General features: G+C 37.7%; 1 protein-coding gene across 2 annotated transcripts in view; it reads right to left on the bottom strand.

The window, feature by feature from the left end:
* The window catches only part of LOC149070877 (tetratricopeptide repeat protein 14-like), a 36,292-nt gene that overhangs the window by 19,558 nt on the left and 3,595 nt on the right, over positions 1–13,139 (bottom strand). For both annotated transcript variants that reach the window (XM_089248447.1, XM_089248449.1), the window contains exons 2-7: positions 11,150–11,197; positions 6,933–7,052; positions 3,040–3,113; positions 2,756–2,875; positions 1,100–1,154; positions 635–732 (exon numbers count right to left, since the gene is read on the bottom strand). In XM_089248447.1, coding sequence (XP_089104573.1) covers positions 635–732; positions 1,100–1,154; positions 2,756–2,875; positions 3,040–3,113; positions 6,933–7,052; positions 11,150–11,197 — 515 coding nt within the window. The remainder of the gene's footprint in view (positions 1–634; positions 733–1,099; positions 1,155–2,755; positions 2,876–3,039; positions 3,114–6,932; positions 7,053–11,149; positions 11,198–13,139) is intronic.

Below are 13,139 nucleotides of genomic sequence, written 5' to 3'. Positions count from 1 at the left end.
CTATGCAGAATCAAAAGTTTAGAAATAGGAAAGACGTTTAAAAAAATAGTATATCAGTTGGGACCAGAAAATCAGTACTCGTAAAGTGTAGTTCACAAAATCGAGTGTCGCCTATATTAAAGTAGAATATATAAATATTATGGAAATAAATAGAGCGGGGGGGGGGGGGGAATTAAAAGCAACACCCACCCCTCCACATCCACGATATACAGCATGCCGTGATTACCTTAACCTTGATGCATTCATGCATCTTTCAGTTCATCCTTTTCTTCAATCATTGCACTTCACTCATAGTTAGAAAAATTTATAGCAGATAGCAGCACTACACATAACAAGAACAACATGTACACATACATTCCAACATATACCAATTCATTAGACGCTTCATAGAGGAATATGGACGAGATGCATGTGTGGTTTAACAGTCCATCGTTCTCCAACTGATTTGAAATAACATTAAAAATATCACTTAAATTATAAAAGGTTATTTACATTATTTTGACGACACTCTTATTAAAACTAATTTTCAACTGAAAACCCATTAAGTTCTGCTCGCATAACATTGAATGCTAAACACATTAACAATTCAACAGATGCTTAAAAAAAAAATCAATTTTAATGATGTTTCACTTACCAAACTCGCATCTGTATGCACCAGATCAAGATGATGAAGCTCAGGCTTTATGCTCAAGACCAAATTACGCTCTACACATTGTACATCCACAACAACGGCTGAAAAGAAAAGCTATTGAAAGATTATGTCGTTTAAATGAATCTGTTTGTACAGCTTTCAGGGGGAAATTTCTGCATTAAATAAGCAGATAATGAGATCATTTTCACATTCAATTTAAGTTAGAGAGGGCTTATTATGCTGGGACCTACAGTTTATAGCTAATTCCACACTGTTTTTTTTCCAAAATGTCTTTCCATGCAAGATTAGTGGCCAACAATTTAAAACAGATTTCAATTGAATATGTTTCATTCTACTATTGAACTGAAAATAGTTGCATTAATGACACAGCAGCCACCGAGTGACACCAATGAAACAACTCCACAAGTATTGAATAACAACAAAAAGTGGTTAATAGCAGAAACATACCACTAATCAATGTGCCTGCTTCTGGATTTTCCAATTCATCTGCTTTCATCACAGCCTGTAATGCATAAACAGACAGATTTTGTTTTAAAAAAATATAACATTTTCTCCACTATGAGACAAACAGATGAATTGTTTTACAATGGGGGAATGACATAAAAAAATAGAACAGGAGGGAACCCCCTTCTCCCCAAGCTAAGGACAGTAAGAGCTTCACTGGCTCTTTACTGCACCTACTTTTAGCTACATTCCTCTGCAGATATAGTCATTATGACACTTTCTCTCTAGATAATGGAGAGAAAGTCTTGGTCTATCATTGTACAATGATTTTTGACCCAGAACTGTGTGCATGACTGGGTTACAGCTAATTGGACAAAGCTGCAAGAAGAAAACTTTTAAGGACTAACCTGCATTATGTGGTCCATGATCCAGAGAAAGGGGTTGTATGATTTTTAATGGGAGCAATTAGGATATATGAAAATTCATATTTGAAGAAAAAATAATTTTTCAGAATCGAACATCCATATTCAAAGGGAAAATAATTTCAGAATTAATGAAAATTCATATTTTAGTGAAAAAATAACATCGCACAATATATCAAATTCTCCAACAATTACATGCTCCCTGTTTGTGCCCTGAGCACTGTTGGGCTAGGCCATTTAACCACAGATGCCATCGTATGAATCGAAATGTATTCAGTATGACTTGCAGTATGATGATCCCGCATTGAGGCCAGCAATGTCTGAAAGATCGAAAACCCTTGCTTTAGACCAGTGTTTCTCAAAGTATGTATGTCGCAGTGAGCTGGAGATATTAATTTGTATACCTATTTATGCTTTGGAGTCGTTCCTTGATAAGTGAAAATATCTAGTAAACTATTCTGGGGATCCACAGATGAATCATGAATTGGGCAAAAGAAGCCCCGGGTGACAAAAGTTTAAGAACCACTGCTTTAGATCGAGTTAATTCCAAGTTCTTTTGGGCTTCCTCCACATGGACAGGAGTTCTATTTTTTCAATAATAAAGACAACTAGATATAGTACCTGGTGCTGCCCAGGATTTTTTCAATTACTAAAAGAATCGAAAAAGTGATAAACCGTTATACATAATAAAAAGACTAAACTGTTATACATAACACTGTCAGACCAGACATGACCCCCGCTCTGTCCCTTTCAGGATGCAAGACCTTCACCCATGTGGGTTGGGTCATGCTGGGGATTATACACAATACTGGCAGCATTAAAGACGTTACAAACCATTGTAAAGGCATATGCATGTCTGAATATATTTCTAGGGAACCACAATAACCAAAGTAAACATTCCAAAAGTCATTGTTGAAGCTTACAAACCATTGTTGCCTGACAGTTTTTGGACAATTTTGCCATTTATATTTACCTATCATTATATTGGGGTAAAAAAATAACATGCCAGAAATAGGAAAAAAATTGGGACCTGTTGTAACTGTCATTATAATGGAACAGTCATTATAATGAGCGTAGACTGTATTAATACTATGAAAAGTGAATCAAGATGATATACCATTATGTAAGCCATTATCATTACAGAGAATATTCAGCAGAATTGAAAACTGCAAAACTGTTTCCAAACATGAGTGAAAAAAGGGCAAGTCAAAGGAAATAAAAAAGAAAGTTTACTCACAGAAATATTAAGATCATCAATTTTGATCGGAAAATCAGTACTCAAGATCTTGAGGCTGTGGTAATAGTCCCCTGGCTTCAAGACTTTGGCATAATAAGTACAATTGATGCCACGTGCCACCTACACAGAAATTGAAAATGTTTCAATATTGCGTTCCTCGATTACATGGACAAGCAAATTCAATAGACTAACAACTAAGTGACAATCGTTGACATTAGTTATGTGCAATAGACACTGCAATGTGCAACGAGAATGATAATTATAATCTAGAAAAATATACTGACCCTAAAGAACAGTGCTCTACGATCTTTGCCAGTTGATTTAGCTAGATATGAATACAAAGATGGTAAAGGGAAAGCTAAAAGAAAAAGGGAAAAAACAATAATTAGTCAAGTAGCATGACATTATCACCAGGACATTACCACAGGGCTTATCCCATCCCCAAGATCTTTTCCAGCTCAGTTTTTATGGCAGAGCCTGGAAGGTTAGCCAAGCAGCAATACAATGAGACAGATGGCTTTCAATATGCAACCACACAAAAATAAAAACAAATAGTTTTCAATGTAAAAAAAAGTTGTTTTTTTAAAAAAAATAAAATGGCAGCACCATTAGAATTTGTGCATCCACTGTTTCAACTGTGGCGAGAATGCATTCTGGCAGCTGGGCTAATGAATTAAGCATTTATGAAATAGGTGCCACGAAAACAACATGCGCATGCCACGACATCCTAAAAATATTCACACATACCTATCAGAAAATGTACATAATAGTAAATTGAAAATTTTTTTGAAGAAAGAATCAAAAATTTTGTTTGTCTTCATCATAATTATCCCAAATACTCATTACAGAGCAACCTTGATAACTTAACATTGTTATTCCCATGGGTAATACTAAATTCGATACAGGGGAAAACCTTCTATAACTTGACACATGATGACCACATCCCGCATAAATCGACTATAATTTAAACTGCATTATCACAACTCATTTTTAGAAATCGTCCATGTGTTGATCAGTTCAAAAAATTTTACCACACATTACTTTGTTACAAAATTTATTTTTCATTGTTTCCCCAGTTCGTTTGTTGATTGATATGTGTCGAAGATTTTCTCTTACATCTTTGATTACTTCCCATTATTCTTCTGTTTGGAATCCGTAAAACTCAACTTGTGGAATATAAAAGCCAGACAGATGTGAATGATTTCTGAAATTTTCGAGTTAGAGATGGGAGAAAAGCGAAAATGGGGGAAAAGCTTTAGCAAAATGCCACAATGCTAATGATTTATGATTGGAAGTCTTCTTGTTTCGTACCTCCTGTACAAATTTTTTGCAAAAGTGGCTACTTTTTCTTTTCCATTTTGTGAGAAACGCGACCATAGCTAAAATCCTGATCTAGCTGCATATTGGTGAACACTACTACTGCTACTAAACCACACATACACCTTGTCCATACTCCTTTGCAGAACTTCTAATGAATCGGTATATGTTGGAATGTGCATGTGTTGTGTTTCTTTAACACTTTGGTGTGCTGAGTGGATAACACATGGGTATTGGTATTTTTTTGGGTATTGGATAAGCATTTATTATTTCGTTAGACTTTAGATTGATTATATACATATATAGATAGACAAGAATTTATATAGCAGGAGCAGAAGATCTAGACATCTTATCGGCTTGATGTCTGGGGTGGAGAACTCAGAGTTCTCTTTTCCATAACATTAGGTGGCACTGTATGACCTAGGCGATAGTCCTTATCAGTCTTATTGGTTTAGTTCTTGTTTTATATATAAACCACATTCCTCACCGCTAATTAAAGATCCAACCGAACAGCAGCTTTCCTGGTTTGTTGCAAAGGAATGGTAGCGCTGGTCATCTGTGTCTTGCTGGACATCTCTGGTGCCTTAGCTGGTATTGGTAGATTGCTGCTGATCTATGCTGAGTTGTCTGTTCCTCTGGAACAATCTATACCTCGGAGTCAGTAGCGACAGGAGTTGATGAAAAATTTTCAGCAACTCTAGGTACCACTGCTACTGGCTGAACTTGATTATCAGCTGCTCTCATCTGGTCGACATGTCGTCAGAACCGTCCCATTTACATCTACAGTGTGTAATGTAGAACTCTTTGTTGAGAACAGTTCCAAACTTCTACTTGATGTTGGCAAATCTGTAATCTCGCACTGATCTCACACAAGATCTCCTATCTAGAAGGTTCGGTCCTAGAAGTCTGCGACATCATTTCTGACCCTTTCTTGAACCCTGTTCTTGATATGTTGCAAGACTATCTATCCTAGTTTGAATTTCATGTTTTAGGAATAACATTCCCCGACTTGGTATGATAGTCACATTTGGCACAAAAATGTGCTCACTTTTTGGTGATTGTCCCAGGAAATCTATGCATTACCCGAAGGGATTGTTTTAAGGTGTGAATGTATGGCTCTGCCTGCCCATTGCTTGATGGTTTGAAGGGCGCACATGTTTTTTGCTTTATGCCATTATTCCTCATGAATATTTCAAACTCATGTGATGTGCACTAAGGACCATTGTCACTCACTAACACTAAAGGCAGTTCAAATCAAGAGAAACAGTCCCTTAGGCATTCAACTGTCTTGAACGTGTTTGTTAATTTCATTGGGTATACTTCAATCCATTTGGAATGAGCATCGACTACGATCAAAAACATATGCTTGAATATGGGACCTGTGAAATCCACGTGAATTCTCTCCCATGAAGCACTTAGGTATTCCCAATGGTATACCCTTGCTTTCACCAGATCAGACTTGAATCTGGACAGTTTTTAGCAGCCTTTTGGATGTCACTATCAATGTTCTTCCGGTAGACATAGGATCAGGCAATTTTTTTCATTTTAACAATACCCAGATGGCCTTGATGGAGAGTTCATCAAGAATTTTATTCCTAATTTTCTTCAGAATGGAATGGCCATGCATAATGCATTCATCCTGCAAGGTGTACTAGGCTTTCTTCATCACTCTTATCGGTTTAGTTCTTGTTTTATATATACACCACAGCGTGTATGTGCTATGAACCTAACATGAAGTTTGTTTCTGTGTAATGCTTGTTATGTGCAGTGCTGCCATCAATTTTTCAAACTTTAAGTGAAGTGTAATGACTGATTAATTGTATCATTGTAGGCTTTTTACTCTCTGTGGCGAGACTTTTTAACAGGAAGTCGACAGGAGAGATAGCTCATAGCTCGGAGGCACCAATTCCCAGAGGTAGATTTAATGCTGTGCATGAAGTGAAGTACAGTCGAATCCCGTTTTAACGAATACCGTTATAGTGAAAATCTCGTTTTAACAAACACATTTCTAATCCTCCAAATAAGTTTACATAGGAACAATGCTTGGTAACCTGGAATTCCTTTATAACGAAATTTCGTTTTAACGAAGTGATTCCTTCGGTCTCTTGGTGTTCGTTATAACGGGATTCAACTATATTGATGGCTACCGAAGAGTTGGCCAATCACCATCGACCACACACACTGCACTTGTATATTCAACAGATTTTTTTTGTCATTTCGAGATCACGATGTCACAGCAGCAACCAGAACGGCATATTGAATTGATGTAAACAAGTGCATCTCTTGATGAGGGGATGTGGCTCTGTGTCCGACAATCTTGGGCTAATACAGAATGACTTGTGGCATTGAGGTGAGAAAAATGATCAAGAATATTTCATTTATTAGCACTTACACGCAGGTGGCCCATTTTTCCAACCGCTGCAGGTCCCTACCACTACAATTTTTGCTATGTGACAAGACAATTCTAGTACTTCATGTTCGCGATACAATCATGCCATTCCGATGACTTTGTACCAAAGTCAGAATTCTGCTATTAGATACAGCTGAATCATTTCTTGCAATGCCTTCGCATAAACTGTCTAGAAGTTGCTTTGATTTAAAATCTGACCTATTTTCGTCAGGCTTAGCTTTTCAAACTGGCATCCTGATTTATAAGACATATTCATGTCGAAAAATAGACATGCTGTTCAGTCGCTGTTGGATAATTTTTTTTTTCTGAGCAATTAAAGTTCCAAGTTCTGTAATGCAACATTTATCTACTTAGAAGAGGTTCGACTGCACAATGTCCAAGAGAATTTTGGACATAATAATTTTTAAGTTTTATGGAAAAGATGAGAAATAGGTGGATAACTGTACTTACGATCAGGCATCGGAGGTAAGAATGATTCTCTAGATTTCCCCTCGATATTGATAGTCTCAATAGTAGGAAGCGATACGGCCAGGAATAGCAAATCTTCACACATCTTCCGTATCTTTTCGGCTTTAAAAATAAGAAAATATTAATCAAGACATTTGTTTGTTATGATAATGAAGGATTAGTAACATAGAAATCATAATTATCCAAAACGCAAAATGTTATTACTCATTGCTGTGAATAAAAGCAGGGTCGGATGAGACACGTTGATAATTGCAAACCTTGAAGATAGTGATACATTCAAAACAACGGAATCAAAACAAACCATCTATGTTAAAATGATGGAGGGCCAAAAATGATTAGAGCCCAACTATATATACTGTTATATTTTGGGTAGCTATATTCTATACAATGGGTCATATGTCCCGTTTCGGATCCAGGGGGTGGAAATCACCTCACCCAAGAGCGAGATAATAAAGGAAAAAGTAGTCTCTCATGTAAAATATAAAACAGTCCCACAAACAACACAAGTAGTTGCCCCCCCCCTTCTGTATCTCACACCATGCCTCTACTGATCGCGCTATCGCAGCAGTCCAGTTATCCCCTCCCGGCACATCCAACCTAGATTCGCACATATACATACAGGGTGGTAATAAAATAAGTTTGCCTATATGAAAGTCTCTAGGGACTGCAAATATCAACAGATCCGATGGAAATTCGAGACCTAGGTGCTTCAGAGTATGCACTTGAGAATAATATCATTGATAATTTTTGTTGCACTACGGTTATTTTCTGCACACGAGGGCTAATTAAACCAGGCCCTACAATTTATTGCCGATTCCGAACGGCAGGCTTGTTTTTTTTTATACTCACCGAGAGGTTGGTGCACTAACCCCTCAATGGGGGAACTCCCTGCGGTAGCAATTTTTTGCTGCGGTCAAGTCACAGTTTTTTGTTGTACCCCTGTGGCAGGAAAGTTTTCTGACGAGGACAAACAGGGTATCTAACTCGCGACACCTCTAAACATCCTTTGGTACTGTAGGGGAGTATCTTATCGACCGGGCTGCAGCGCCCCTTTGATAATAATAAGAGGAACTAAAGCTAACTCTCACAATTATAGTAACAGCAGCCAAAATTTAGAAAATTTCAAATGGCAACACTAACTTTTATGCATTGCAAAGTGATTGGCACAGTAAAAAAACCATAAATGGCAATGCCAGCGCTAGACGGAAACAATAGCTCCACAATACTGACAGGGCTGCAGCCCTAGAGACTGGGACGATTCCTATCATTTTTTGTCTTTTCATGCTATAATTTTTTTTCTCTAAACAGGGTATTTTAAAATTATTGAAAAAATTAAAACCTTATTTTGTAGCATAGGCAGACTTGGAAGTCTGGGGGGGGGGGCACGGTCATTATTGCTGGGGGGATACAATGATGATAATGTCAATTCATATATACATTAGACCAGTTGACTCCACCTGGTCTGGTACCCCTCAGGGATTGGTCCTCTCCCCGTCATTATTCTTGATTTACATTAATGACCTCCCTCAAACCCTCAACTGCACCACTAAATTCGTTGCTGATGACTGTTATCTACCACATCATTCACCAACAGTCTAATCAAGAACTTCTCCAAAATAATCTGACTTCTATTTCTGACTGGTGCTCACTATGGCAGATGCCTATCAATATTTCAAAAACAGCTTTCATGAGAGTTACCCGTAAATTACTTCCTCTTGAATACTTTTACTCAATTGATAATTTAACCATATCCCTAGTTTCTGAAATTAAATACCTCGGCATCATGATCTCAGCTGACCTATGTTGGAACAAACATGTTGATCACGTTGTTTAAGTCTTCCAGAGAATTCTTAACAAACTTTCTTCCTCCGCTGGAACCTCAAACATTCCATTGAGGATAGCAGACCGCTCTGCTACCAAACTTACATCTCTCCTGTACGCCTCTCATGCTGCTGAAATTGGGGACCCCCCTCACCTCCACTAACATATAAAAACATGAATCAATCCAAAATAAATCTACCTGTTTCATCCACGACTGCTGGTCATCCTTTATGTTTTATCTCAGCGCCCGAACTTAAAAAAAAATTAATCTCCTTCCACTTGCTACTCTTCATCTTATTTCTCGATTAACCCTGTTTTATGGGATCTATAATGGTCATCTTAACTTTGATACTTCCGGTATTCTAGCTAAACCATCCCACATCTCCAAAAGACTCGACCCTTCCCTTAATTCAAAACCTATTTTTGCTTCCACTGACTGCTTTAAATACAGCTTCTTTCCTCATGCCATTGGTGAATGGAACAAACTCCCAAGCTCTATTGGCAAATCCCCCACTATCACATTTTTTATCTAATATCAAACAATATTTTCTGTCATTTTCAATCGCATCCTCTTGTATAGGCCCCTGGGCCAACAATATTGTATAAATAAATATAGTGGGGGCCCAGCTCCAGGATATAGGGAGGGGGGGGCATATTGCAGACAAAAACATGCTGGAACAGCCAATGCAGATCATGTTATTGCTGTTAAAAGTCCCTCTCTTCCCAAGTTATTAGCGCATAAACCCTTAGGTGAGATCTTTGCCTATCTGCGTCCTGCACCAGCGTTCATGATATTTCAAGTAGCGCTCCAAGACCATTCATGGTTTTTCATTGATGTCTCTCACTTAGCAATGCATGAAAACTGAGTGCTGCCATTTGAATTGTTCCAAATTTTGTTTCTGTGGCCATAAACATGTGAGCTCTAGGTTTTTGTTTTCACTTCTTCGTTCTTGCATGCATACTTTGAAACACCTATATCCTGAATTTCATTCGCATTCGTTGATTTTTGTGGCTGCTAAGAGCTCATATATCTGCAAAGTTATTTTATGGCCACCATGTATATAGAGCACATAGGAAAGTCTTTGCGATCTGAAATAACTTGCAAACTGAGAGAGCTACAGGTTATGCAACACAGATAACAATATAGGATATAGTGACTATGCCCGATCAAATGCAACAAATAGTGGCACATGAAATATATACAGGGTGACGTGACATGTTCTGCCAAATGAAAGGGGTTAATAAACGAGCTCAAGTAGAACATAAAACACCCTACTAACCCTGTCCTACATCGAACCATTTTCGAGTTTTGTTGGATCATCGGTTATGGAAAAAATATTTCAAATCTGGATTTGTGAAGTTTCTGAGAGATGTACACGCAAACTAAGCACACATTTGGAAAGTGCAGAAAAATACTATAAGATGAAACCAATTTCGCCGAAATATCTGGATTTAATGACGATGCTGAAAGATTGGCAGAGTTAAAAATCTGGATTGGCACCAAAACTTTTAATCGCAAATTCTGCAAACATCCTTGTAGCTAGAACCTGTCAAATTTGCCAAAAACTTTTCCATTGCACCGCTTCCGAACGAGTCTACAATAAATTATATCTGTATTCTAGTTCAGGAGAAATTCAGTCTTGTTTGCAATACATCACTGTAATCAGTATTGACTGAAGTAGATATTCAACGAAAATTTGGAATTGGCAGTTACAGATTTTGGGTACAATTTGATTTTGCACAAAAAAATTCCACAAGGTGACAACACTACTTCTATCTACAGGATCATAGGCATATGCAGAATTTTCTGGGGTGGGGGTGTTACTTTTTTTTTCCTGTAAAATAAAAGTATAATCTTTGCTTAGGGGGGGGGGGTTCCCCCCCCCCCCTTTGCACACACCAATGTACAGAATATCCATATTTAATGGCAAGCTACAAGCTCTGAGAGATTGGTGAAGTAAAGAATCCCACTAAAATTATGCTGACAAACACAGATTTCAGCAATGTATTACAAACAAAAGGCTAAATTTCTCCCGAACCCCAGACCATCGATATAATTTATTGTAGGCTCTTTGGAAAGCTGGTGCAATGGACAAGTTTTCTGGTAAATTTGACTGATTTTAGCTACAAGGATGTTCGCGTAATTGATGATGAAAAATTTTGCCAACATTTCGATTTTGAATTTTGCAAATTACTCAGGGCTTGTAGCTCACCATTAAATCCAGGTATTGCGATGAAATTGGTGTCACCTTATAGCATTTTTTCTTCTTCTGCTCTTTCCAAATGTGTGCTTAGTTTGTGCATAGGTCTCTCAAACAGACGTCTCTCTGGACTATCACATTGGAAACTGTTATATATATCATGCCAAGAGAACTCACTATATTTTTGGGCATCTAGGAACGGAATGACCGGAACTTCTTCTGTATCTGCAGGAAAAAGAATAAAGTTCCTAAATTCAAAACATTAAAAAACAAATCCATGCTTAGAATACATGCACAAGAATGGAGCTGAAAACTTGATTGACACTAAAATATCAGAAAAGTAATGTTTTTTGGGTTTTTGTTTTGGATGCCGGCAAATGCACCCAGATTATGCATTAACACTAGAATGACGAAAGTGATAATTTTGACAGTAAAGCTACTTTGATATATGATTACACCCAAGTGGTTTAATCTCAGGTCGTTGGAATTTCATGACTTTTCTCATCTTGTTAAGGCTCTTAAATTTCTATAATATAAATGTTGTAGGTTTCTTAGTTTACTGGTAAAATGTTCCACCTAGAACAATGGTCGCAGTTATTTTGTCATGATTGCAAAACATGCTGAAATGAAGTGTCTTCTTATGCAAACATTAATATTCAGAGAACAGGTGTTCTAACATGGTTTTTGCTTTTCTCCGGTACCCATCTTGTAGTGTTCAAAGGTACACTTTTGAAGAAGCTTGTCATCATGTTATTCAATTAATTTAGGATTTCTATGGATCTTTGCACTTCTACTGTATTACATTCACTGATACAACGTCGTACCACAGAAAAACGTCTTCCTCCCATATGCTCCGAAAGATCGTAGGGGGTGAACTTGACCAATGATGTCAATATTAATACTAATTTGTACCTACGTAATATCCTCATCACCCAACGGATCTTTCTTTGAAGCCCGACTACCAATTAGAAATAGGGGGTTGGTACCCCTCAAAACTTTACTTTTTGGAATCTTTTAAAAATTAAAGGAGATTTTTAGAGAGATTTAGATGGCTTTTTTCTCAGCCAGAGATATCAAGGAAACAGTTATTTTCCGGATATTATGCTGAGGTGAGCTCGGAAAGAAAAGTCATCACGTCTCCGCCGGGACTCGAACCCAGGCCCTCTTGCATACCGAGCAAGCATGCTACCATCTACACCACTGGAGACACATGAATCTGCCTTCCTAATTTCACGCACTGTGTCGTGAGGCGCTGAAGTAGAGGCATTAGTAGCCTCTCTTAACTTCAGGAAATGGCCCCCGGGTGGGACGGTTTTTAGAGAGATTTAGATGGCTTTTTTCTCAGCCAGAGATATCAAGGAAACAGTTATTTTCCGGATATTATGCTGAGGCTTTCTTTCCGAGCTCACCTCAGCATAATATCCGGAAAATAACTGTTTCCTTGATATCTCTGGCTGAGAAAAAAGCCATCTAAATCTCTCTAAAAACCGTCCCACCCGGGGGCCATTTCCTGAAGTTAAGAGAGGCTACTAATGCCTCTACTTCAGCGCCTCACGACACAGTGCGTGAAATTAGGAAGGCAGATTCATGTGTCTCCAGTGGTGTAGATGGTAGCATGCTTGCCCGGTATGCAAGAGGGCCTGGGTTCGAGTCCCGGCGGAGACGTGATGACTTTTCTTTCCGAGTTCACCTCAGCATAATATCCGGAAAATAACTGTTTCCTTAAAGGAGATTGATTAGTGCAAGCTAGAAATCAAGTTGAGAAAAGATGTAGCACTTAGAATTTGTTTTTTTGACATGGTAATCGATTTCCCATCAGGAGCAGCGATCATCCGTGACAAAAGGAATGGAGGAAAGGTAGGAAAGAAATTCTTACCACATTTTAAGTAAATTATGGAGGTTTAATTATACCAAAATTATGAGGAATTAACAGGGGGCAGATGGCGAAATTAGGTTTAAAGAGTGATTAAAAGAGAGTTATTCTAACATCAAGTTAAAATTATTATAATTGAACATATATTATTCTGTCTATGTATTATGCAGATTTTGGTATCGTGGAAATGGTTTTTAATTGACTTTTATTTGTGTAAATATAAATCGTTCTTTTCATGTGATCATTTGATTAAATATTAAATGCTATTGAAATTTAACTGATTCTTTCTTTTCA

This window comes from Pholcus phalangioides, unplaced genomic scaffold (genome assembly GCF_987345545.1).
Source record: "Pholcus phalangioides strain wild (caught in Gottingen) unplaced genomic scaffold, Ppha-v1.0 ptg000020l_1, whole genome shotgun sequence".
NCBI classification, from domain to species: Eukaryota; Metazoa; Arthropoda; class Arachnida; order Araneae; family Pholcidae; genus Pholcus; species Pholcus phalangioides.
The sequence above is the reverse complement of the archived record's forward strand: the minus strand, read 5'-3'. Positions and strand labels throughout refer to the sequence as shown.